General features: G+C 42.9%; 2 protein-coding genes and 1 long non-coding RNA gene across 9 annotated transcripts in view; 1 reads left to right on the top strand and 2 right to left on the bottom strand.

Annotated features, from left to right (window-relative positions):
• Positions 1 to 214: 214 nt before the first annotated feature.
• Positions 215 to 6619, bottom strand: LOC138835853 (uncharacterized). The gene is made up of 3 exons (XR_011374749.1): positions 6171 to 6619; positions 2823 to 5969; positions 215 to 1488 (listed from the first exon to the last, which is right to left on the bottom strand). It is a non-coding gene; the product is annotated as an uncharacterized lncRNA (long non-coding RNA).
• A 187-nt stretch (positions 6620 to 6806) lies between these two features.
• Positions 6807 to 23039, top strand: Isoc1 (isochorismatase domain containing 1). The gene is made up of 5 exons (XM_070034483.1): positions 6807 to 7131; positions 14976 to 15095; positions 15192 to 15395; positions 16832 to 16948; positions 21799 to 23039. Exons 1-5 carry the CDS (start codon positions 6838 to 6840, stop codon positions 21943 to 21945), a joined length of 882 nt encoding a protein of 293 aa, XP_069890584.1. The 5' UTR covers positions 6807 to 6837; the 3' UTR covers positions 21946 to 23039.
• Pgbd2 (piggyBac transposable element derived 2) overlaps positions 17645 to 27038 on the bottom strand; it is a 41580-nt gene continuing 32186 nt past the window's right edge. For all 7 annotated transcript variants that reach the window (XR_011374742.1, XR_011374741.1, XR_011374743.1 and 4 more), the window contains 2 exons: positions 19184 to 19327; positions 17645 to 18621 (listed from right to left, as the gene is read on the bottom strand). The gene's annotated coding sequence lies outside the window, so the exon portion shown is untranslated. The remainder of the gene's footprint in view (positions 18622 to 19183; positions 19328 to 27038) is intronic.

Raw genomic sequence — 27038 nt, 5'->3', positions numbered from 1 at the left:
CAACATGATGATTTTTTTTTTTTTTGGGTCTGGTCATGGGGCCTGAACTCTGGGCCTGGGCGCTGTCCATCAGCTCTTCAGCTCAAGGCTAGCACTCTACCACTTGAGCCACAGCGCCACTTCCGGCTTTTTTCTTTTTGCTTATGTGGTGCTGAGGAATCGAACCCAGGGCCTCATGCATGCGCTCTACCAGAGCCACCTTCCCAGCCCAACATGATGATTTTTAATTTCTACATTTTCCTGTAAATGACATTGCACTCTTCTATTTGGCTGAATATTCCACTTCATGCATACATACATCATATTTTCATTGGTTGATTGGTACCTAGTCTAGTTCCATAACGTGGCAATTTCAAATAAAGCTGTGATAAGCATAGATGTTCAGGTATTTCTATTTTTTTAATTATCTGTAAGTAGTTGGACCAAGGGGTTTCAATTCAGTGTTGTTTGTGTACAACACATCTTGCTCAATGTCACCCCTTCCATCATTCCCCTCTCTCTCCCAAGCCTAGTCATCAGGTATTTCTATTGTAGGCTATTACATTGCTTCAAGTAGTTTGTTTTTAGTTTTTGAGGAAACTCCATAGTGATTTACTTAGTGGCTGCACTCATTTTTATATGACTTATTTCCCCTACACTTCGGTGACAAGTAATTTTAAAGGTCACAGACTTTCTGGGATTAAATCCAGACAGTGCACTTAAGCCATTTTATCTTAAGTAAATTGTGAAATTGCTTTGTCTCAGTTTTTCATCAGCAAATGGGGATATTACTAATTTTAAGGACTGTTTGACTAAATGAATTACTGCAATAGTCTGAGTCATGGCTCCAAAGATATCTGGTATTGCTATCTGGAATCTATAAATATTACTTTGTATGTTAAAAAATAATTCTTTGCACGTGTGATTAAGGATTTTGAAGTGGAGAGGTTATTCAGCTGGGCCTTGGCAATTCAAAGCAGAGGCAGAAGACTTGCCCACAGACAGAAGGCAATATAAAGACGGGCCCAGAGACTGGAGTGATGCGACCACAATCTACAGAATGCCAGCAGCCACCGACTCCTCCACAGCCTCCAGAAGAAGCTGTTTTCTGACATCTTAATTTTGGCCCAGCACAATACGGAACTTCTGGTCTTCAGAATAGTGAGAGAGCAAATCCCTTTTAGGTCACTCAGATATAGTGATTGATTTCAGCAACAATCCCAGTGGAAATTGATACAAATTAATACTTGAATGGATGCCCGAAAAGTGAGCAGATGTTCACACTCTTAAGCACTAAGAACAAGGGCAATTCAAGGACCAGAAAGTATAAGGCAAAATCATGTTGTTAAGTAGAGAACTGACTTAGTAGACAAAAGGGTGCTAACCTTTATACACAAAGAGTCCAAATAGTGTATTTGTTTGTTTTAACAGTGGAGACTATTTACTCTCTCAAATTAATGTGTAAGTAGAACAATGTTTCAGAGTAGCACACTGATATTGGAGTGGTTCCTGAAAAGAAAAGTGAGATCAAGGTATTCCAACAGTTTTTAAAAAGTTTAAATGAAGCAAGATTCTGCCTACAAAAGCTGCATATATGTAACTGTCCACATATCTGGGCCTGGGTGCTGTCTCTGAGCTCTTCTGTGCAAGGCTAGAACTCTACCACTTGAGCCACAGCACCACTTCCAGTTTTCTGGTGGTTAATTGGAGATCAGCGTCTCACGAACTTTCCTGCCTAGGCTGGCTTTGAACCGAGATCCTTAGATCTCAGCCTCCTGAGTAGCTAGGATGACAGGCCTGAATGAACCATCAGCACCCAGCTCCATCTATCTTTGACTCATATAAAAGCATCTACACATAACATAGCCAAGTCAGAATTGCTTTCACTACCACATGCTTCTCCCCTATCTTCATCAATAATAGCACCATGTTACTGCCAGGTATCCAAACAGAAAAGCTGCAAATCATTCTCATTTCTAACATTAACCTATAATGCCATTTAGTCATTTTATTTATGGCATTAATGGCATAGAGGAGTTCACAACCTTAACATAACTAATATTTTGTGCTTAATCATTGTTATTAGATGTCCTGTACACAGTTGGGTACTTAATGGATATCAGTAACACCCAACTGTGACAACCAAAAATGTCATCAGACAATGCCAAATTTCCCCCTAAGATCTACAGCCCTAAAGCATCTGTCATTGCCTTTTGCATCTATAGGCAACCAAGCCTCTTATACACTCATATGTACATATGGGGCCATATGTTTAGAGGCCATTTCACTGCCAATACTGTGTTCTTGTTCATTTTCAATGTGTCGAACATCTTCGAGAATTTTCTATAGTGCTGGTTTTGTGGAGATACATTGTTTCAAAGGAGGGCCTTTTGTATATTTGGGACGTTCTCTGCTAGAATTCTGTTAAATATATTTTCTACTCCATTAGCTTCCTTCTCTAGGCCTTCCTTAATACCTATTAAACTTAAATTAGGCTTCCTGATTGTATCTTGGAGCTCCTGAAGAGATGTCTTGTTTCTTCTATTTGTTTTGAATAATTTTCAGTTCTTTCTCTATAAAGTCAATTCCAGAGATTCGATTTTCTTCATCTAACCCGCTATCAAGACTTTCTGCTTTGTCTTTTAGCTCTCTTCCTTCTAGGTGGTCATTTTTGATGGTTTCCATCTCTGTTGAAATTTGACTTAGGTCTTGAATGGTCTTCTTTATCTCCTGGGCGGAGCTTCTCCTCCCAGGCAGGGCCACCGCCCCCCAGGCCAAGTCCACTCCCCGAGGTCAGATTCCTTTGCCCTCTTCAAAAATGGCACCCAAATCACGCGAGTTACCTGCCAGCCGCTCTGGTAGGGTCTCTGCCAGTATCAAAGATGGCGGCGCTCCACCGAGGCGTTGGGGAAAGGGCTGCCTGGCAGACGCTGATCCGCGAGGAGGGGTGGTGGGGACGTCTGTGGATGCTCACGCTTTCCCTCGGTTTCCCGGACGCCCACGATCTGCGTCCGTGTGTGGCCGGCAGGGTGAAGATTTCCGCTCCCAGTCACCACCAGGCTGCGCTTGCGGGGCAGGAGTGACAGCCGCGTGCACCGTCTCTGGCGCCTTTGCCCGGTGGTTTGTCCTGCGCTGCCGCTCAGGCCGGTGAGAAAAGCTCACTCCCCCAACCGCCCGGCCAGCCCAAGTTGGCGCCCGCGGCCGAAAGGGTGGGCCACACTGCGGTCCGGGTTTATCTAGGGCAGGGGGGGGCGGAGGGAAGGCGTGGCCAGGGGCGTGGCCAAAGGGAAGGTGGGGCCAATGGGGCGGGAGCATGGCCATGCCGGATGCGGATGTGACCTCAGAAAAGGGGGCGGGAACGGCCACCCTGTGTGCCAGTTACCCTAGGTAAGGCAGGTGCTGGGTGGAGACTGAACCAGGAGGAAGAAGGACCTTACAGGTTGTTGGGGAGAGCTCAGTCAGACCCCAGTTGCACCCCTGCCATCTTCCTCTGCCCTCTCCAAGTTTTTTGAATAGACATTGTAGTAACTTTTTTAAAGTTCTAATGTCTTCATTGAAAGTTCTGCTGTCTTCATTCTAACATCTGGATTTTGTGAGGTCATATTCTGTGTACTAAAGGAATGTGAGCCGAGCTGTAGCTTTAGTATTATGTTCTTAAAGTACCATCCTGGTGTCCACGTGATAAATGGAGTAAATTAGGTAAATTGGGCCATAATGTCAAACACAATGTACTATGGTAAACTATAGACAGATGAGAGATGATGGCAGGGGCAACACTATAGTCCATAAACAGACGTGGGGTTCTTAACTGTCCAGTCTTGAAAATACATTCAAAGAGAAGAGGAGGAGAAAAGAGAAAATTAACAGATAAACCCATGACTATTGTATTTGCTTAGATATTAACAGAGGAAGGAAAAAGCTCAGAAAGGGTGCCAAACCAAGAGCCCCCTTTGTGTTCCTGTTGAATGGTGAGATGTCTGTTGGCATGTCTGTTGAATAAGCACTTGTCTTGAGTTCAGGGCTGAGGGCACACATGACATCAGTTTGAAAGAAATGTAACATTGTGTAGTTAAAGCCACAGGTGTGAGGACTGAATCTTTGTGTGCTAAAATGGTGATAGGTTTGGGAGGACAAGAGAACATGGGAAAGGAACCTGAAAATGAAGTAGAAGGGAAAATATGAGAGTGGTATGCAAGAGATGGAATGGAGAATAGGGGGTGATTAAAATAAAAAGGCAACCCGTTTGTTAAATGTTCTTTCACTTAGAAAAATGAGAATTAAGTGTTTGTTGTGCTTTTCCACTGAGATTTGGGAGTTTGTTTTTGCAGTATATTAACATATTAATCAATACAAGACAATCTAACTTCTTGAAGTGCTTGTAATTTAAATTCTGAAACTATGTGCTTAACTTTTAATTAGCTAAGCTTCTTACAGTGCTGAGATCATTTCATTCAGGCACTTTCTCCACAATAATGAGTGCATCCGTCAGCACGGTGATAGTCTAGCTGTCACTGGGTTCTTATTCACTAACTCCTTCCAATAATATTTATAAAAGTCACTCTAGTCATCACTCTGATAATTAAATTCTTGATAAGAGTAATTTGTCAGTGAAATGGACCTCATGTCACTCTTCTTTAGTGATGGGCTCCATGACACACATCTGGCCCTCCATAAAGGTGAGTGTGTCCATCAAAAAGCTATTTTATTAATGCAATTTGATATGCTATTACCACAGAGCTACTCCATTAAATTAGGTTGTCAAAGGCTAGCCTCAGGATGCACAGAGTATATGACAAATGGTTTAGCAAAATCAAAAGCCTATTTCAAAAATCTGAATGGAACAAGTTCAGGGCCACCATAAATGGTGGTACAATCGCAAAGGTACTTATTGAGGATGCCCTGAAACCCATGCCCATCTTTAATCCTTGCTAACCTAGAAGATCTCAGTGGAATGGAAGGAACACTTATATGATTAGTCTTTATGGAGAAGCTTCTCTTTGGAAATCAGTCTAGCTTATTAGAACAAATTACACGTCTGCATATGGACAGCCTTGCAGTGGAATGATATCAACAAAAATATCCTTTGAGGTTTGATGGGTAGGTAAGTTATACATGCATTCCCTCAAATTTCACAACGACCAAGAAATTTCCAGTCGTTTGGGTATTAGGCCAAAGGACAGTGAGGTTATATTAAAGCAGGGTGGCTCTCACCTGACAGTACATTTCCTTGCTGGGCTTATCCGGTCCTGTCTAGAAATATTTTTGGTTGCCCTGATTGAAGGTCATTGAGCATAAGCCATCTAGCGAGGTCACACACCAAGGATGACACTAAACACCGTTTGCATGTACCCAGGACCCTCTGGGAAATAAATGTATTTTAAAAAAAATCAGCAGTGGCAGCCGAGAAATCCTGCTTTAAGAGTTATCACTCGTTGGTGGCCCCTATAATCCTAGCTACTCAGAAGGCTGACATTTAAGGATCACAGTTAGAAGCCAGCCCTGGCAGGAAAATCCTTGGGGCTCTATCTCCAATTAACTACCTCCAAAAAGCCAGAAGTGCAGCTGTGGCTCAAGTGGTAGCATGCTAGCCTTGAGCAAAAAAGCTCAGGGACAGTGCCTCGGCCCCGAGTTCAAGCCCCAGGACTGGTCAAAAGGGCTTATGAAAAGGTCTTCCTGGGGTTGGGAAGGTGGCTCAGTGGTAGAGCGCTTGCCTTGCATGCATGAGGCCCTGGGTTCGATTCCTCAGCACCACATAAGCAGGAAAAAAAAAAAACAGAAGTGATGCTGTGACTCAAGTGGTAGGGCGCTAGCCTTGAGCTGAAGAGCTGAGGAACAGCACCCAGGCCCAGAGTTCAGGCCCACAACCGGACCCCCAAAAAAGAAAAGGTCTTCCCTCTGCCAGGTGCTGGTGGCTCAAGGTGTATTCTTAGCAGCTCAGAGAGCTGAGATCTCAGGATCTTGGATGAAGGAATGTCCGCGAGACTCATCTCCTATTAACCAGAAGAAACAACAACAAAAAATCAGAAGTAGAGCCGTGGCTCAAGTGGAGAGAAGAAAACTAAGGGACAGCGCCAGGCTCTGAATCCAAGTCCCAGGACCCCCAGCCCACTCCCCCGCCCCCCAGCCTCCTCCTCCCCCGCCGGGGTATTACAGTATTGGAAGGGAGCATCTCCAAGGGAGCATCTCCACACCTCAAAGCAAGGATGCTGCGCGTGGGAATCGGTTAATGGGAACCCGGGCGGTTGAACTCGGCTCTGCTCATTCCAGTTTATTATCCCGTGCAGGCTTATCAGCAGGTCCTCTTTTTCTCTCATTGAAAACCCGAAAGGTTATTGGGATGGGAAGTTTTCGTTTTAAGATCTTTCTGTATTTTGCCGTTCCTTTCCCAGTCCTTCTAGAACCTAGATCACCGAAGGCCGGAGACCGCCGCTGCGCCGCTGAGGGCGCTGCGCTGCGTGGGACTGAACAGGAAATCCTGGCGTTGCCCATCCGGGCTGGTCACCCTCGAGGCGAACAGGTGGCTCGTCCCGGGGGGTCATCCCGGCCGCCGGGTGTCCCCGGTCCTCCGAGCGCGGTCCTCCCAGCGCCGCCGACAGAGGGAGGGCGAGGGCCGCGCTCCGCCGCCCGGGCCGTCCGGAGGGGGAGGGCGGCGGGCGCGCGCTCCGCCCAGGCCCGCGCACCCGCCGGCCTCGCCACCGCCGCCGCCTCCGCCTGCGCCGGGGCGGGGAGAGCTGGGGACCGCGGCCTGGGGACCGCCCCTGCCCGGGCGGGCGGCCGGCGGAGGCGGGGCGGGCGGCGGCGGCGGCGGCGTCCGCGCCCGGGGCCCCGCGCTCGCTCGCACACGCGCTCGGGAGGAACATGGCGGCGCCGGAGCCGGGCGCCCCGGTGCTGGGCGGCGCGGGGACGCCGTCGGGCGCGGTCCCGGTGCTCTTCTGCTTCTCGGTCTTCGCGCGGCCGTCCTCCGTGCCGCACGGCGCGGGCCACGAGCTGCTGATCCAGAAGTTCCTCAGCCTGTACGGGGACCAGGTGGACGCGCACCGCAAGTTCGTGGTGCAGCTCTTCGCCGAGGAGTGGGGCCAGTATGTGGACCTGCCCAAGGGCTTCGCCGTCAGCGGCCGCTGCCGCCTGCGCCTCGTGCCGCTGCAGGTCCAGGTGGGTCCGCGCCGGGCCCGGTGCCCCGGTCCCCCGGCCTCCCGCGCCCCCGGCTCCCCGCATCCCCGGCTCCGCGTCCCCCCCGGCCCCGCGTCCCCGCCCGGCGCGCTCCTCAGGTGCCGCCGCCGCCGCCCTCCCCGGGGCGGATCTGCGAGTCGGCCGGCCCGGTCCCCGGCGGCCTCCGCGTGCGCTCCCGGGCCGTGCGCTCCCCGCCCGCCTCCGCGGGCCGCGAGGCCGGCACCGAGGTGTCGGAGGAGCGACCCGGGGATCCCGGCCCCGCGCGTCCCCGGAGTTGCGTTCACCACCCCAGAAAGATGCAAAGTTTGCCGACCCTTTCCTCCTCCCGGATCCTGAGCCTCGAGTGAAAGCGCCCAGTAGCCAGCCGCCCCCTCGCCCCCGGCCAGCCGCCGAGCCTGTCCGTGACATCCTGGGAGGCGCCGGCTTAGCCCCCCGCTCGAGCTAGACCGTGGCAAAAGTTAGCCTTGCGCATTACCCAATCCGTCTTGACGTTGTTGGGAGCGGTGCGCTGATCACTGGGGGAGGCATTCTCTTCCTGAAGAGCAGAGGACTCGCTTGAGAATTCATATTTTCGGAAGAAAAGAATATACGGTGCCATTTAGCCGCGACCCCCTCTGCGTTGGTCTTGAGCCCTCGCACTGCTGAGACAAACCTTGCGAAGCCCAAAGCGCCATGTGGGATTTGAGATCAGCAGGGAGTTTAGGTCAAGGGCCATTTTCTCTTTTCCATTTCTTTCCTCTTCCTCTTTTTTTCTGCTTTAAAATCAGGGTTTAAAATCAGGGCCTCTTCCACCAAGTGCCATTTTCTGAGGATCCCGCTCTAGGTTTTTATCAGCCTGGTTGCAGGCGGAATGGGCGGTGTTTCCAGTCCGCCCAGTTCCTATGCCAGCATCATCCCCGGCAGATCATTTACCCTGGATAAAGTTAGGTTCAGAGGACAAAGTTCATTCCACTGTCCCCTGAAAGAGCCCAAAGGGTAGAGTGATCTGATACCCCAGGATTTCCCCTGCTGCCTACGTAGAAAATCGCTTTCTTTGGTGCTTAGGATTCCCTGTATGTTTACTTGTGTTTTGAGACACTCCCTCACTATGCAGCTGTCCTTGAACTTCCTTGCTTCCTGCCTTTGCCTCCTCTGTTTGCTGGGGTTACAGGCAGGAGTCTTCATGTTTATGTCTTTGTGTGTCTCACGGCTGACATCACTCTACAGCCTGGCCTGTCAGTCTATTTAGATTACTGCTGCCAAAAACCCCATGTTGGATGCATTTTGACAAATCCATTTACAAAGGTCAGTGTGCATATTTTGCAAAGGTCTGGAGCTCTTCTGAAGATCCAGAGTTTGTAAAGTGTTTCCTGATATCTTTGGAAGAAACAATGAGCTCCCACCTAAGTCAGTGCTATGTTAAATTAGCTCCTCTCATCCTAAGTTGTTGGGGTTTTTTTTTTTTTCATTTTCCAAGGTAAGATTTTTATATTTTGAAAATTTCAAGGTCTGACAACTTGAATTAAACACTCTGAAAGTTAATCACATAAATGGATATGCTGGCAATGTCTTAGACATAAAATGCAATAAAGAACTCAGGTCACTTAAAGCTTTTGAAATATTTTATGTACAATCAGTTTTTGTAGTTATATTTGAAATAACAATAGCACTGTTCTTTTCACCCATTAAGAACTGTTTTTTTTCCAATAGCCAGGAATTATGAAGCTCATCAGTTACATATGTTTATTTAAGAACAATTTTTGGTGGTATTAGAGTTTGAGCCAAGGTCTTGTGTTTGCTACAACCTGAGCCACACCTCCAGTCTGTTTTGCTTTTAGGTTACTTTTCTGGTGAGGGTCTCCTGCTTTTTTTTTTGTCTGGGACTGGTTTGAGACCACAACTCTCATACCTATGCCTTATAGGTGTGAACAACTTTACTAGGTCTATGGTTATGCTTTATAATTTTGAAATATGTAAAATATTTTTACATCATCTTATTTTACTAATCATATGCTTTGACTATTTCAAATAAGTGCCTCTCCTAGCATTAAGTAGATAATATAAAGGAATACTATACATAGATATATATACCAAGTACCAAATATAGATACCTTTGATAACTTCTCATGTTTATGAGTGCTCTTTCTGTCTCTGTCTCTGTCTCTGTCTCTCTCTCTCTCTCTCACACACACACACAAATATGTGTGGAGATCTACTCCTAGAAGAGACAGTATTTCTTTTTATGACTCCTGTGTTTTCTGGAACCCATCTATGTAATTCCAGTGACATTTTATGGCTAGAAGAGATGGTAGAGTTCATTCCACAGGCATTTAAGTGGCAGCTTTAAGTACATGGCACAAAGGATGCAAATCTGGATTCCGTTCTTGTCCCTTACCTTGTCATCCTAATTCACTTCCCAGAAGAGCAGAGCATTGAGAGAGAGGCTAGAAAACAGCTCCATGGATAGAGCTAGCAGTTCACCCGTGGTAGCCTTCCTGTTTTCTTTCCTTTTTATGTATTGACTTTAATGAGAATATTGAACAGTCTGTAATTGCTTAATGAGAATATTGAACAATCTGTAAAACAATGCATGAACTTGAGCTTTTGTTTGTTCATCTCCCTTGATGCTGCTTTTTTAAAAAATAAAAACCTGCCACTCAGAATGTCTCAAGGTAGCTATTTGGATACTGGGGATATAGGCCTCTTCAAAGCAGGACAAAGAACTTGCCATAAGGAGTCTCCTGCTTAAATAGTGTGATTTATTATTTATCCACAGTGTAGGCCCTGAAGCCTCTTGGCCTTGGCTCACGCACAGTTCTGCTGGAATGTGCTCGCATTTTCTAGGGGTCTGAGTCTACCTTCATGCTTGCTGCGACTGCTGCGGCAGTTGACCTTTGAAATGCTGCACCTGGGTTGGTGGTGGTAACTTCCTCTCTGGTGGATCTTTTCCTTAAATATTCTGTCAGAGTGGCTGTCTACTGACATCTCAGGTAGCTGAAGACATAGCTTGTGGTTCATGCATGGTTTGTGTGTAGGCAGCAGCTTTATCCCATGCTTGAAGTCTGATGGATGTAGAGACATAGGAGGGAATGTAAATGAGAGGATTATATAGTGAGAATTTAGGTCATTTTATGAAACTTGCACTTTTTTTTTTTTCTTGCCAATCCTGGGGCTTGAACTCAGGCCACTTCTGGCTTTTTGTTTATGTGGTACTAAGATAAGGGAATTTGAAATTTGGACTCAGATTCTAATTCTTACGGGTTCATGTGTCAGGAACCCTTGTTGGCTCGTTTACATCATGCCTCTTTTAAATTAGTCGGTGCTGAAGCAGGGCCTTCCTATAGCTGTGGAAATCAGATTGGTAGTTCTGGAGACAAGAGTTTAAGATCGAGGTGTCAGGGTATCAGCAGGTTTTATTTCTTCTGAGGACTATGAGGAAAATCTGCTTCTTGTTTCTCTCTCGTTTGTGGTTTTTTGGTAGTCTTTGGCATTCCTTAGCTTGCAGACACACCACCCATCTCCACCTTCATGTATGTGTGTGTCTCTCACTGAAATTCCCCTTTCTATCAGGACATTGGTCATACAATCTTAAGTAACCTTAACCTTACTGCAGAGATATTATTTCTATCAAAGGTTGTTTTATTAGGTACTAGGAAGTAGGACTTTAGTGTATGAATTTTGGGGAACACCATTTCTACACTATGACACTTTCCTTGCATTTAATTTTTTTGGGGGGTGGGGGCGTCTGGTCGTGGGGCCTGAACTCTGGGCCTGGGCGCTGTCACTCAGCTCTTCAGCTCAAGGCTAGCACTCCACCACTTGAGCCACAATGCCACTTCCAGCTTTTTTCTTTTTGCTTATGTGGTGCTGAGGAATCGAACCCAGGGCCTCATGCATGCAAGGCAAGCGCTCTACCACTGAGCCACCTTCCCAGCCCCACCTTGCATTTAATTTTGTGGAGGGTGAGAACTGGTATCAAATATGTCATTGAGTTAGACCAGCTACATTGTGTCTTCCTGAGTAAGGGACAGATTCATTTTATTTTTGCAGTCATCTTTGGGAAGTGGTCAGAGCACAGAAGGTGGTTCACACTTGCAATCCTAGTTACATGGGCAGCTGAGATAGGAAGGACTCCTGGCCATTCCTGGATAAAAAAGACTCAAAGAACTTGTCTCAGTAAAAGCTTGGCACCCTGGTGCACACCTGTCATCCTAGCTACAGCGGGAAGCCTAAAATAGGTGGATGACAGTCTAGGCATATGCCTGCACAGGAGGAGAGAAGACACTTTCTCAGAAATAACCAGCACAATAAATAGTTGGAAGTGTGGTAAGCAACTACCTATGGATCAGGAGGTCCTCAGTTCAAACCCCAATCCCAGGACTGGGGGAAAAAAAGGAAAGAAAAGAAAGTTAAATATTTTCAAGGTAATAATAGTAAGGGCCTTGGGGAAGAAAAGCCTATTAAATATGAAATCAAAGATAAGATCGAAATTATGAAAATTCTAAAGAATTTATACTTGAATTTGATCTCAAACTTTGAGGAAACTATTAAATGTGATTGACCTTTTCTATTTAAATGTATGTGTACTTATATGTATGCATATGAAAATATATAATACATCACATGAGGGCATGAATATACATGCATGCATGCATATTTTTGTATGTGATTTCTTCATGTTTCTGGAATATACATTGGCTGGTCATTACATTACCCACACTTCTACTTGGGACAGTAGTTAGTCAAGTCTGCTTTTGCTGTGGCAGGAGCCATTATCTCAGAGTTACAACATGTAGCATTTGACTGCTGTCAGTATTTTCAGTTATCTAATAGATTTCGATTTAAGGAAAATTCATAGATCAAAGGAAGAAGTTCTGGAATTACATAGAGTTGTAAATAGTTACAACAGCCTATTGGAATTCAAGTGAATTTGAGGTGAGGAATAGAAGATTGGATGGACAGAGTTTGGATTTTTTTGGTTTGATTTTGATAGCCCCAAACTTCCTTTCTGGCTTGTAAGATTATTCATAAGCCACATCATTTCTTCGAATCACCGTAGGATATGAAGGCCACAATTCTCATTTTAAATAGTTTATTTCAGTAGTGTATTTTAGAACACTTTTAGACTTATAATACGGCATCCAGACTCTGTACTACTGTAGCCAGATTCCTCTCTGATTACTGTTTTACTTTACTGTGTGCATGTGTGCAGCCATGTACCCAGCATCGGTCCATGGCTATTAAATAGACTGCACTTTATTTGGATTTTAGGAGCTTTTCCTGATGTCTTTTTTCTGTCTCCAAATCCAGTATCAGATAGTGTATAGCTTTAGTGGCTGGTCCTCCTTCAGTTCTTCTGGGCTGTAACATTTTCTTTCACTTTCATTGTTTTTCATGACTTTGACGGTTTGAGCAGAAGTGGTCAGCTGTTTTGGGGTGTTTGATGCTTTCCTCATGGGTAGAGTAGGGTTGTGAGATGTTCAGAGGGAGAAGGAGAAGGTCCTTTTAATCACATCATTAAGTATACATTTATCTTATCACGATGGTTCTATTAACTACAGTAGTCAGTATCAGCTACTTCAGCTTGTCAGGTTTCTCCTGTGTGTAGGATAAAGTTACTCTCCTCTCTTTATACTCGTTCTTCAGCTATTTACCAAATGCAGCCATGTTTTAAGAAGTACAGAGGCCGGGCGCCAGGGGCTCACACCTGTAATCCTAGCTACTCAGGAGGCTGAGATCTGAGGATCGCAGTTCAAAGCCAGCCTGGGCAGGAAAGACCGTGAGACTCCTATCTCCAATAAACCACTAGAAAACCGGAAATGGCGCTGTAGCTCAAGTGGTAGAGCACTCGCCTTGAGCTGAAGAGCTGAGGGACAGTGCCCATGCCCAGAGTTCAAGTCCCATGACGGACCAAAAAAAAAAAAAAAGTACAGAGAATGTCTCTGTAAGATAGAATATGTTTGATTTACAGAGTTATAACTGGTCATCTCTGCATAAAAACACAACTTGCCATTGTGCTCTCTGGTTTCCTTCTGTATTTACTCAGAGATTATAGATGATGACTCCCTAGACCAGAAAGGTTTTGCTGGGTGCTGAGGATTTTAGGGCTGCTTTGATGAGCTGATATGGAGACCTGCCTAGCTAGCTAAAGCCAAGTACAAGGAAGCATCGAGTTACAGGCGGAGCCACAACTCTGAATAATTACTCAGAGGTCCTGGCTAGGTAAGAATTTATTCCTTTAAGTTTGCTAACAGTATTTTGACCATCCTGAAAAGCTAGAATTTCGAATGGCTAGCTACGGAACCACTTTTTAGGGATGTATGCAGAGTCAGGCAATGCAGATCATGCCTGAGAACTGCAGTTCTAGTCTACATGTCAGTGCCTGGCTCCGGCACATTCATGTAACTGGCGGCAGGTGGAATAACAGGCCCGAATGAGTTCTATTACTGTGCTTTCAAGCAGGCCAGTTTCAGCTAAACTGTTTTATATAGTGTGCCCTAATCACATTGGGAATGACTATACCCATAGTTCAAAGAGAACATACAGATCTGAGCCCAGATTTAATGTTTGCTGTTGGAATGCATAGTCATAAGTAATGACTGGTTAAATAATATACCCTAATCATATGAAAACTTGATTTTCTTGGTCGTGCTTTTATATGTAGATCCGTTAATGCTTTGGAAAATGATCAAGATGGAGGCATAACTCTTGCACTAGAAAATGGAGTGAGGGGACAGCTGACGCTAGAATGCATAATCACAGGTGCTTGAGTATTCATTTTGTCAGTACATAGTATTAGTTTGAGAGATGACTCACATTCTAAAGTTGGATGGTACCTGGTTACCGAGTCAGTAACAGCTGGAGAGTAAAGTGCTAGAGTCTCTCCGACCAGAGCACAGGGAAAATTAAGTATGAGCTGATTAGAACAGCCACCACAGTAAGAATCAAAGGCTTGTTTCCATGGTTCATTTAATTCATATAGAAGCTCTTTCCACAAACCAGCCACATACAGATAACAAGACAGAGCCAAAAGCTGTGGTGAGTAAAACACCCTGTAATTGGGACACAGACTCCTTAAGAAAATTGTTCATCTGTAGGTGGCTTTGAGGGGTACAAACAGGAGAATGAGCAGGATATTTTAAAGGAAGACTAGTGAATAATGGCATTGGGTCCTTTAAGAGCTTTCTGCAAGGTGGCCAGAAAAGCACCGTGGATTTATAAGAATCTATAAAATTCTTATAAATTTTTATAAATCCTGCTAAGTTCTTATATGCAGTAGTCATGTTTGCTTTTTGGTAGATTTCCTACTGGACTCAAATAGGCAAACTACAGCAACTAATCAGAAGCTTAGAGATCTAATGCCCAACTTCCCTCTTAATTCATGGATTTTCTTGATGGTAATAAATAACATTTAAGAATATGGGTTGGGAAGGTGGCTCAGTGGTAGAGTGCTTGCTTTGCATGCATGAGGCCCTGGATTCGATTCCTCAGCACCACATAAGCAAAAAGAAAAAAGCTGGAAGTGGCGCTGTGGCTCAAGTGGTAGAGCACTAGCCTTGAGCTGAAGAGCTGAGGGACAGCGCCCAGGCCCAGAGTTCAGGCCCCACGACTGGACCCCCCCAAAAAAAAACAGAATAAAGATGTCATTATGATTTTGTTAAAATTTAACTTCCTGTATTCAAGGCAAGGCAAGAGAATATCTGTGGGTATTTTTTTTTCTATAATTCAGATCATTTCTTTTAGTGATAGTTGTAGAAATTGACTTCCTGGGTCAAACATAGGAAGACAGGAAGTAAATGTCCTGGTATAACAACACCTAACACCCTGTATTGTCTATTTCTCCTCAGCTTACCACCCTGGGAAATCTTACACCTTCAAGCACTGTGTTCTTTTGCTGTGATATGCAGGAAAGGTTCAGACCAGCCATCAAGTATTTTGGCGATATCATCAGCGTGGGACAAAGGCTGGTATGCTTGGGTATTTGTTCCAATTTGCTGCGCATGATACATAATCACATATGTATTCAGTATATGGATAATGGTTTTTGGTTTGCTTTATTTCAGTTGCAAGGAGCCCGGATTTTAGGAATTCCAGTTATTGTAACAGAGCAGTACCCCAAAGGTCTTGGAAGTACTGTTCAAGAAATTGACTTAACAGGTGTAAAACTAGTTCTTCCAAAGACCAAGTTTTCAATGGTGTTACCAGAAGTAGAGGCAGCGTTAGCAGAGATACCTGGAGTCAGAAGTGTGGTATTATTTGGAGTAGAAGTAAGTACCTACTCTTTATGTTTTGAGCATACTACTACTTGTGGAAAACTTGGTGTTTTCAGAATGCAGTTTTGTACATAGAATGCCAGGTAGGTAGGTAGATAAGTAATTATAGAATGGCTACCTTTATTGGTGTTGATAACATGCATGGTACTGATGTAAATACTTTATAGATACCAACTCAGTAAACCCTCACAAAAACCCTATAAGCTGAGTATCCATAATGTCCTAATATTATAAATGGGGAAGTTAAAATACACATGTACTGTGTAGCTTGGCCACGGTCAGACAGCTAGTAAGCAATTGAGCTGGATTTGAACTTACCCAGAGTCTTATGAATTAAATTGTTTTGGAACATATTGTCACTGCCAAAGGCATTTTTATTTATGTGTCATAAGATTTCACTTTAGTTACAAGTTTCTTGTAGGAAAACTCTAGAGGGTCATATCATTCATTATTCATCAAGTATGAATTGTATACACAAGCAGTTAAAGTTAATAGTGCTGATTTCAGCTGATTTATTTATCTACTCTCTGTGAGCAGTCCTCTGGTGCTAATTTTAATGAGGTATCATCTGGTAATTCTCCAAAGCTCTTTTGACATCTGAAGATAAAGTAGGCACTGTGGCAGTTTTGAAATCTGCTTTTGTTGGTTGTATAATTTAGCTATTATAGAAGTGTGTTTATATTTTATATTCCCTACTAATGAATTGTTATAAGTTAGTAGTCATAAAGAGGGAGTCCAAGTAACTATTAACATAACACTATTATTAATTCAGTATTATTATATTGAGTATATACCCATTCTTGATTTTAGATGACCATACCAAAGTTCTCTATGCTGACTAAACCTAGCTAATTAGAGTTATCTAACTAATTAGAGACAAAAGTAAATGTGAAACAAGCTGTGTTAGATTTGTAGTGATCTTTCTGCTTTCCATGTTATATATTTACAGAGTACTTAAAAATTAACAGGCATTTACATAGGATTTCTCATTTACCTCTGTGGTTAAGTTGTTCTAGCTTAGCCTGCCATGGATACTGGGTGCCTTGTATCTTTCTCACTCTCTAATTCAGACTCCTCTTTTTTTGTGCATTGGACTTTGGTATTCATGCAAAAATCACCCCCAAGTAGATCTGGCACCCAAACTCAGAGTAGTCAGCTAAATGAAGGTCATTCAGAGGGCATAGACAGAAATCATTATCAGTTGCCACAAAACCATTTAGAATGTGTTAAAAAATGAGGAACATGGATGTAATCAAATTCCTGGTTTCCAGATGAATAAACCAAAGCCAGAGAAACTGATTTATGCTCAAACTCAGTTAGCTAACTGGAGGCAAGTCAAGTTGTAGAGAGGGTTGTTAGATCTGCAGTGCTCTCTCTGCCTTACCCTGTTGTACATTTGTAAAATACATGATCTTTCACCTTCCTGTAAGACTCACGTATGCATCCAGCAAACGGCTCTGGAGCTGGTTGGCCGAGGAGTCGAGGTCCACATTGTTGCTGATGCCACCTCCTCAAGAAGCATGATGGACAGGATGTTTGCTCTGGAGGTAAGTGTCCTGCGTGGACACGGCCAGCCCACAGGCTCAACAAAAATCAAGTATTGAATGCTAAGCAGTGCTGAGACATTTACTTTTTATGTTTCAGCTTGATCTGACAGTGTGAGACTCATTCATTTCTAGATGTCTTTATGCCCTGAACGACTGTCAAGGTCTCACCGCATATCCTATTCTTATATTTTGTTTTCCTCCTAAAGCTAAGTTTCTGGTTATACCAAAAATTATCTTACAGGTTTTGTTGTAACTTGACTCTAATTACATGAAGAGTAAGAGATTTTTTTTTTTTTTTGGAAGCCTAATCTGAACTGTTGGAAGATTTGCAAAGTACAAAGTTCACTTGGGTTTAAGATGTAGCCAAAAACTAGGGCAGAAAAGCCATAAGCCTGGTTCAGCTTTATGTTTGACCAGATTTGACCAGACCTGAATTTGTGAGATTATTGTGGACAACACTCGGGCAGTGTTTTATGACTGTAGAGCTAGAGCTTCACCATGTCACACTAAGTCAGATAATCTGTGATTCATTCTCAATATTACCTGAAGCACTTTCCATTCCAAGACTGTTGGAACTACCATAGAATCCTGGGAAACTTAGTCCGGTATATTTGGGTGTGTCTAGCTTTCATATTTAATTCTAATTCTGTAATACATTTAGAGTAATATACATGTTGATTTAATTGGTGAGTTGTTTGTGCTTATTGAGAATGAGAAATAGACTTTTTTTTTTAGCTTCTCCAGTATTCCATGTACAAGCTGTCTATAAGCTGTGCTCTGTGCTCAGGATAGCTAAATCAGCTCTGTAGCCTGAAGTGTTCTCCAGAATGGTAAAGAGGAGCAGATGAAACAGGAGAGGCTGGGCAGAGGACAGGAGGAAGAGTAAAGGCCGCAGAGAGGGCTGATGGGGAAGCAGGCCTCAGCTGGCACGGTAGTTTTAAGGCACTGGTCAGCCATCTGTAGGTCCTGAAGCCCATACTACAATTCCAGGTGGAATTAGTTTGTTTTGTTAAACTATTTTCAAGTCCATTAGAAGTGTTGGATTTACTGAAAACTTATTTTTATGCTTGGGGCCCAGACACTGAAGTATTTTTCAGTGAAGTAAAAAAACATTCGCTACCAACAAAGCCTCCCTTGTCTGCAAAGCAGCGTCAAGGTCTTTTCTCCCAAATGTATGTATTTCTTAGTTATGGCTTTTTTATGGCATTTATCACAGGAAATTTTGACTGTTGGCAATTCCATTTTGCCAGAATTTAAAAAGCCAGCTAATCACCATCCAGACCACATTCTTTATTACTGATTTTAAGAGTCCAAACGGTGGGACGGTAATTTGGTTTTGAGTGTCCTTGAACAAGTCAGGTGATCGCCATTCTAATTTCTCATTCGTAAGGTGGGAATAGTGACTGCTATGGTGTAGCATTATGGTGAGGATTAAATGAGATCACATGTTCCTAGTAGCAGAGAAGATCCAGCACAGTACACGTTCAAATGCTGGCTGCTGCTTTTTTTTTCTTTTATTGTTGTTATTTGCTGTTGTTTTCATAAGGTTAGTTTTTTTTTCTTTTCTTTTTCAAACATTTCTCTTAAATTAATCATAAGTAGTTGTATGAAGAAGTTATCAGAAATGCATAAACATTGGAACTCTTAAGACCCAGAAGGGATTCTGAAAGATCCTAAGGGAAAGAAAGAACATGTATTTGCATTTGTTAAATAGTCAAAAGCTAGAACCCTACTACTTGAGCCATAACTCTGCTTCTGGCTTTTTGGTGGTTAATTGGGGATAAGCATCTCAAAGACTTTTTTTGTTCCTTCTAACTTTGAACTGCTATCCTCAGATCTCAGCCTCCTGAGTAGCTGGGATTATAGGCCCGAGGCACCAGCACCTGGCTTAATTCTTTTTTTAATCCAGGAGACAAAGTAGGCATTGGACCAGGTATGGTCAGGAGGCAGGCAGGAACCTGCCAGGTGAGAAAAAGTTGCTACTGTTCTCTGCCTGATCAGGCACCTGTCAGGTTAGAGAGGGCGGATCCAATGCAGAGGTCTAGGAGCCCGTTCAAAAGGCTGAGTTCTGCTAGGCCACACCCTCCTCTAACAGGTTTCAGGACTAGATTATTTTAGAAACAACTAATCCATGTTGGCCACATCTCAGACTTGGAGCTAATTAACATTGTGAAGGTCAGCTTGCCCAGATCTAAACCTGAAACGTGAGCATCCTAGCCTGTTCCAGTGACTTACCTCTCAGCCTCTCAGAAGACTGTTGGGGTACATTGACCAGGCCCTGGGCAGTAGAGCGTCAGAAAAAGTTGCAGACCGTTAGGTCCCAAGTTTTCTTCCTCAGTCTGAGACGAATTTTTTTCCCCTTTCTGCCTCATTCAGAAACTAGAAAGATGAGTGAAAAATTAAACTTTGCTGATGTGTCACACTATATAAAATAACACTTTTGTAGACACTGAGATTCTGTGATTCCGCGTTAGGCTGAATCCTTGAAAGTGCTCTACTGATTGGGAAGAGGAAAGAATACAGGAATGGCAGAGAGGAGAACCAGGTTTAAGTAAGTGTACACCCAGAGCTGTTCTCAGCATGGACCACACTGACTCTGTATCTCCTGCCTTTCTGTCTGAAGTAATAAGCACATGAGGTTTTGACCAAAAGTATGAAAATCAGCTGACTAAACTCAAGCAATTATTTTTATTATTTTATTTTGTTGTGAGGCTTGAACTCTGGGCCTGGGCAATGTCCCTCAGCTCTTCAGCTCAAGGTTAGAGCTCTACCACTTCTGATTTTCTGGTGGTTTATTGGAGATAAGAGTCTCACAGACTTTCCTGCCCAGGCTGGCTTTGAACCACAATCCTCAGATCTCAGCCTCCTGAATAGCTAGGATTTCAGGCGTGAGCCACCGGCACTTGGCTAATAAATTTGAGTTTTGAGAAATTTTTTTAAAACATTCGCCAGCGTTCCACCTTATAAAGGACGTGGATCAGTTTTCTTCCTACTTTGCCTTCCTCCATCCACAACTCCAGCTGCTCTGCACTGCCTCTGTACCGGCTATCAAGGACAGAACTGGCTTTCTAGGTATGCCCGTGGCTTACACTTGCTTCTGTGTCCTGGGGGTAAAGAGGAGGAATCCACTAGTGAAAGGCTGGGTTTGGGGTGGGCAGCCACCCAAGGAAAATTTCTTTCTACCTCATACGGAAGGCCCCACGAATCAAGTGTGTTCCCCTCTATGAACTGGACCTGCTCTCTGACTTGCCTAAGAATTGTTTCTAACCACTTCCTCATCGTGGTTCTTACAGTGGATGCTTCTTGGAATCACATTTTGTCCTCTCAGGCCTGGAGAGTCTGATCACATGGTAGAGTGCCTGCCTAGCAAGCACAAGCCCTGCGTTCAAACCGCAGTACCACCAAGAAAACCAAACAACAACAGCTGAAAGTTTGCTCCCTTTTCCCCCGTATTTTTGCTAAGAAATGGACCTCTGATACGGGATTCTCCTCTCTTTCCTTCTCTCCCTTCACCTTCCATGTCCCCATCAGATTTTCTCTTCCTTGCTATCCTTCTCTAGGAAATCTCTTAGATTTCCTAGTTTCTATGATTGCACTGGAGAAGCTTGGCAAAGGCTTTATTTGGCTTTTCACAGCCATAAAATGTGTCTTCTTGTTGCATGATTCTGAACATTCATAAGGCGGTTGGCTCCATTATCGCCAGAGCACACACAGCCTTAAACTTCACAGGAGGCACCTTTCTTGTCCTGCCTTGTCAGTATTAAACAAGGAAACTCACGTTGTAGAAGGGGCTTACGTGCTCTACATCAGATGTTGTATCCAGACAAAAAGAAATTAAGGTGGGGTTGGGGTTATGGGAAGGGATGGGAAGGGGAAACAAAGGAGGAGACAACAATGCTTGATAAGAAATGTATTCGTTATCTTGCCCATGTAATTGTAGCCCCTCTGTACAGTATTTTCACAATACACACACACACACACACACACACACACACACACACACGCACACACGCACGCACGCACACACACGAAATTAAGAATCCTTATTCTAGGGTTTAGAAGGGTGACCGAGGTGGTAGAGAGCCAAAATCATCAGATACCAAGTTCAAGTCCCAGTCCCTGACAAAAGAAAAAAAAGAAAAATCTTCATTTTAATACATACAGTAGTCTCAATGCTATTAAAATGTTACATGTAATGGGATGATAAATTAGCAGTGAAATATTCAAGATAGTAATAATTGTACCCATACGAGATTCTTTTTTAATAAGTAGATACCAAATGCTAAGGATGCCTGCCAGACATAAGCACTAATACACATCATCTCTTGTGGTTCTGTTACACGGCGTGAGGGAAATGTGGACAAGGATACCTCTTTTTATCTCAGTCAGGGCTAGAAGTGAAATCATAGGAGGTTAATACATTTAGAAATCAAAAGCAGCCCTCCTTCAAATGAGCGAATGAGCTGTAGAGCACAGATCTTTAACGAGTACTAAGGAAACAGTGGAGACGAGAAATATACAAATGTTCGACCCTTCTCTCATCTCCTGGTTGACAGTCATTAGTCTTACTGCCCTTCTGCCCTCCACTGCAGCTCATAGCCCTGGCTGCCTGCTTGCTTTCTACTTGTTTCTACTCCATTTGGCTAATATCTACAAAAACCAAATGAGATTATGTATAATATAGTTAACTTTGCCAAACTCCCTTATCACTGAATTTGGTGATCTGAGGACCACGGTGATAGCAGCTGACTCCTATTTCTTGTATCTTGGCACACCTTTGCCAATTTTAAATGGTGTTTCTTCTCTTGCGCTCACTTCTTGGTTGTGTTTGTTTATCTTTTCTTCTATAGCGTCTTGCCAGAACTGGGATCATAGTGACCACAAGTGAGGCTGTTCTGCTACAGCTGGTGGCTGACAAAGATCATCCAAAATTCAAGGAAATTCAGAATCTGATTAAGGCAAGTGCTCCAGAGTCTGGTCTGCTTTCCAAAGTATAGGAAGACATTGGAAGGATGGGCAACAGGACTAAGCCCAAACAAGCTCTGTCTCTACTAGAATTAAAATGTTATGTCAAAAATGGCTCCTTTTTTTGCAGCTCTCTAGTAATACTTTCCTGGCTAGATCATGTGGGTACCAGCGTTTAGTTACCAGTGTCAGAAGCTTCAGGTGCTGCTTACCTTCTTTTTTTCTTAATGGGCTTTTATTTATTAAAACAATTAATTGGAGGTGCCTGTTTTGTCTATACCGTACACACTGACCGTACCCTTCGAAAGTGCACAGTCTGGTGAAGTTTTCTAAAATTGTGCACTTCAAAGAAGAATAGATCTACTAATAATGATTTGACTTTTATATCACTGTAAGATGTATGTTAGTATTAATATAGACTCAATGCTTGAATTTACAGGTTAAGAGCATTGTACAGGAAATAGGAACAGGACGATGGGCCGTGTTCCTATTGTCTCAAAGTGTTGTTGAGTTACGTATTCAGTGAGTTACATTGATCTAACTATATCAAATCATGTTAAATAATTACGTATCTTTCTTGATTATACTGATTTTCTTACTCTGGTCAGCATCTCTAACTATTACTAGTTTTTTAGCTGGCTTTCTTTAACCTAGAAAAATTCATTAAGTTGCTTATTTTATTTTTATTATCTTTAAGTAGTTCTGCAAATGATTTCAATTCAACATATAAATTCATAAGTATAGTGCCACCCTTTCCGTTGCTTATTAATTTTTTTAAAGATTCAGGAAATGTAATGCTGTGTGGCTCCTCCCTTGATGGAGACTGTAGCTGAATGTCTTTACAATAATTTGGAGTACATCTGTTAGATAGCACAAGATTTAGCAGCAACATGGGTGAAACATGTAGTTTCAAAATGTTCATATTCCGTTCCATATTTCTCCAGCTTACTCTTGAAATTATTGTCAGTGCAACAGGCATCAGGAATGATTTGGTAGTACTAATTTTGTGGTCATTGTTACTCGTCAATAAATTTATTTTCATTAATACTTACGAGTGTTTAAAAACTTTTTTTAAATACTGTGTGAAATGTGGAACATTTCTGTCTTTTATATTAAAGTAATTAAAGATGAAGAACATATATTGTGTGAATGAAATTATTTTGTCTCCCTACAAAGTGGATTTATGAGTTAGTAGTACAGGGATTCTCATACATATTCACAGGTAATAAAAATTTGACATTTACACTTTTAACTCATGGGAATTAACAAAGAAGGAAACTTTTGCAGGTAGAGACCAATGGATTTTGGTGACTAGCTTGTGGAAAAGCATATAAATGTGGTGGGTTTTTGTCTTTTGTCTATGGTAACTAACAGCAGCCTTTTATTCTCTTTCTTGGTATGGTAAATAGCTTTTCCAGACACCTAGCAGAATCAGGAGTTTCTTCACATCCTAAAAATCTTTAATAAATTTAATCTAATGGCTCCCAAACTTTTACATCAGTGCACGTTATCTGGGGATCTTGTTAAGACGATACATTAAAATAAGGAAAAGAAAAAGGAAAAGGCAGCTCCCCCCAGAGCTGCCCAGAGGGAGCTCCCTTAGAGAAGCGTTTACCCCGCGAGCAGCAGCTTCCCTCCCTGCTCCCAGGCCTTTCTCGTGTCAGTGAAATACCATGGCCATGAGCCCTTCTCACAGCTGAAACCAATTCTGCGCCCCTGAAGTAGTTTCCTATGACAGCTGTAACAAAATACCACAAACTGTGTCTGAAAGCAACAGTCTGTATTCTCTGAAATGGGGCTCACTTGGCTGAAATCAGGCCTTGTGTTGGTAAGGCTGTCTGTCCTGTTTTCTGGAGCCTGTTGAGGAGGCTCTGTGTCCTGCCATTTTGCTAGAATCTACTTTCAAGTTTGGGCTTATCTGGCCCCCTGATGCCAGCTTGTCAAGCAACAAAACTGCACCCAGTCCTTCCTAGTCCTGCCTGTCTTCTCCTCTTCTCACCCAGCTACCTGGCCCCATAGCCAGGTCTACTGAGAGCAATCTATTTCATCTGCAACCTCCATTTTCTTTGGTCCATGCAGCACATCCACAGGCTCAGGGATTAGGACGTGGATCTCTTCTAGGCCATTTTATATAGCGAACATTGTTGTGTGACTTCAAATATTATTTCATTCTGTTATTTTTCTTATTTCCATTTTTCCTACTTACCTCTTAAATGAAGAGGCTTCTGCATTATTCATTGAGAAATTACATGTATCTCCTCAGTTTTAAATGTGCTAGGGATAGACAGTTCCCCTATAAACTTAATGTGGTAAAAAATCAGTATACAACCTTTCTATAAATGTGAACTGCATTAAGTTTATGTTAAAACTGCAGTGATTTTAATACATTGAAAGTTCATTATTGTTGTAACTTGTCTTTTTTGTAGATAATGCCAAAAAGATGACAAGACATTATTAGAAGAAAAACAGAATTGATTTTTGTACACTATTAGACCTGGATATCTAAGACATCCATAACTTGGTAGGATGATGAAAATCTTTTCATTGAGGCAAATAGAAAACTCAACAACATAAGCAAAAGAAGAGGAAAGTATATTCAGTGGCATGACACTTAGAAGCAGGAATGAGGAGCTTTCGGACATGCTCAAACATCTGTGAAAATAATCTAACATTGAAAGTGATAACTCACCCCAACAAAGCACTTGAATACCCTTTTGTATCCATTAAAGCATTCTATTTCTCTAAGTGGAATATTTCCTCTTTTTTTAAGAGTTGATCGTTAGAGCAGAGTAGACTGGCACAGATTTTAGTTCTAAAATGTCTGGCTTCATTTTACAGACATGGACAGTGGGACCCAGAGATAAACTATGTTTCCAAGGTTTACAGAAGATCAAAACAGGTGATTTAACTCTGCTCCTATAATTTCTCCTAGAAATTAACTGAAAGGGAAGCACAATAAAAATGCACAGAAAGGGATACATATTAAATCCTCCCTAATGGTAATCTTTTGATTAACAAAGCTACTGGGATATACCATTGTTGCCTGGCCATGGTCTTTATAATCATTTCTTTCTGGATATTTTCTCTAAAGCACATCTTTCTAACTCACTTTGGGGAATAACTGACAGTATAAAAATAATCATTTTCACTATCAAATAACTATACATCAAGTTTCCTCTGTCATTAAAGGGTTAGTGCTTCATTAATTCTATATGAAACTTTGTTGTTCGCTGTTCCACTCTTAATTTTTTAAGTCATGAAGCGGTGGCTCACATTTGTAATCCTAGCTACTCAGAGAGCTGAGCTCTAAGGAAACTGGAAGTGGCTCTGTGGCTCAAAGTGGAAGAGCACTAGCCTTGACCTGAAGAGTTCAGGGACAGCGCCCAGGCCCAGAGTTCAAGCCCCATGACTGACAATAAATAAATAAAAATCATGAAGCTGATTGTAATGAGATATATGAATTACTTAAGTATATGATAGAGATGAAGTTTTAGATTTCTAGGAATTGACTTTTAGACTTTGTAATTAGAAATGAGCATGTTGTGTGTCTACATTTACTTACTAGGCTGAATAGCAGCCATCTTAGGAAGAACATCCTTTTAGAAGAAATTTGCTAAGATTAGAGCTCAAAAGTTCTTAATACAGAAGCAAGTATAGCAGATGATGACTGTGCTAATTCACTTCAGGGTTGTAATTATTTCACAATATATACTTCTGTTGGAGTATTAAACATATTCAGTCTTTACCTGTCCATTACATCTTCATGGTGAAACACATCAGCATTTCATTCAGCATTCATATGTTTAAAGCTTTTTGACTTATATAAAGAATATTCATTTCTATTGAAGAGATGATTATCGTGTTTTGTCTGCTGCACAACACAGCTGTGAAAAAAATGCCACTGAGATTCCCACTTCCTGGTGTACATACACCTTCTCTGAGTTATGCAATCACTAATCTAGAGTCCTAGGTAGGCTGTGAAGCCTTTTGCAGAGATAATTAAGGTCTCACAGTAGTCCAAATAGGGAGACTAGCTTGGGCCTTAACCTAATCAAGTTAGCTTTTAAAAGGGGCTGGGATCTACCTGGCAGAAGAGCTAGTGTCAGGGGCATTCTGCTGTGAGAGAGGTAGTTGCTGAGGGAAAACTGGAGTGTGACCACACAGGCAAAATGGCCTTGGAAGGAGGCTGCTCAGTGTGCATACCATACTCTGACAGCCTGCAGGGAAGCAGGCACTATGCTGTGTAGGTGTAAAATAGTTAGCAAGCATCCTGAAGGATTCCCCTCAGAGACTCTCAGTAGGAACAAAGTAGCTGACACCTTGATTGCCTCTAAGACTGGAGCCAGGACTCTGGTCACATCATCAACAGCTGACTTTCAGAACCATGAGGTAAGAACTTTGTGTTTTAAACTGTTCTATGATCATTTGTGAAATAGTACTGGAACCTAGGGACAGGGAACTGTTAGCACAGGTGAATCCTGGCTCCAAAGCAATAAAAGGCAGAAACTGCCTCCAGGAAGAGGAACACAGTGAGCAGCTAAGCTGTGCAAAACCAAAATTCTGTATAAATAAACTCTATCCCTGCCTGCCAAGGCTGCTGATAGCAGAAGACACAGCTAGCTATAGTCATTTCAGCACTCTTCAGGCTAACAAGAACTAAGTTTGTAATCTACATGTGTATTTATGGTCTTTATTCCCACGTGTCTGTCTTCCACAGGTTTCTGGTTACAGATGCGTTGTAATAGTTGAATAAGTCAGCCTTGGCTCCCATTTTCATAACTCACTCTGCTCCTTCTTAAGCATTAAACGCTTATCTTTTTCTCAGCCATATTTAAACTTGGGAAGACTTAGAGTTGTCTTCTGCGCCAGTTGGGAGCTAAGGGTGCCAGGCTGTGCTAGGTCATCTGGCCTGGGACCAGGATGACATCGGAAGCATAGATCCTCTCATAGGCTCACCTACATTAGCAGGAGGCTCCTCTAATCCTCTCTGCCTAAGTGCCTGTTAGAAACTGTTGGGAATGTAACAGGAGAAAGGGGGACAGCGAGAGAAGGGGGAACAAGAAGGGAGAGGTGATCATTGCAAGGAAGTGGGAAGTCTTGAGTCTTCAGGGCAGGTCTTTAGGAA

Source organism: Dipodomys merriami, unplaced genomic scaffold, assembly GCF_024711535.1.
Source record: "Dipodomys merriami isolate MVZ:Mamm:240054 unplaced genomic scaffold, mDipMer1.0.p SCAF_24, whole genome shotgun sequence".
Lineage (NCBI taxonomy): Eukaryota > Metazoa > Chordata > Mammalia > Rodentia > Heteromyidae > Dipodomys > Dipodomys merriami.
This window is presented reverse-complemented; position numbering and strand designations above follow the sequence as displayed.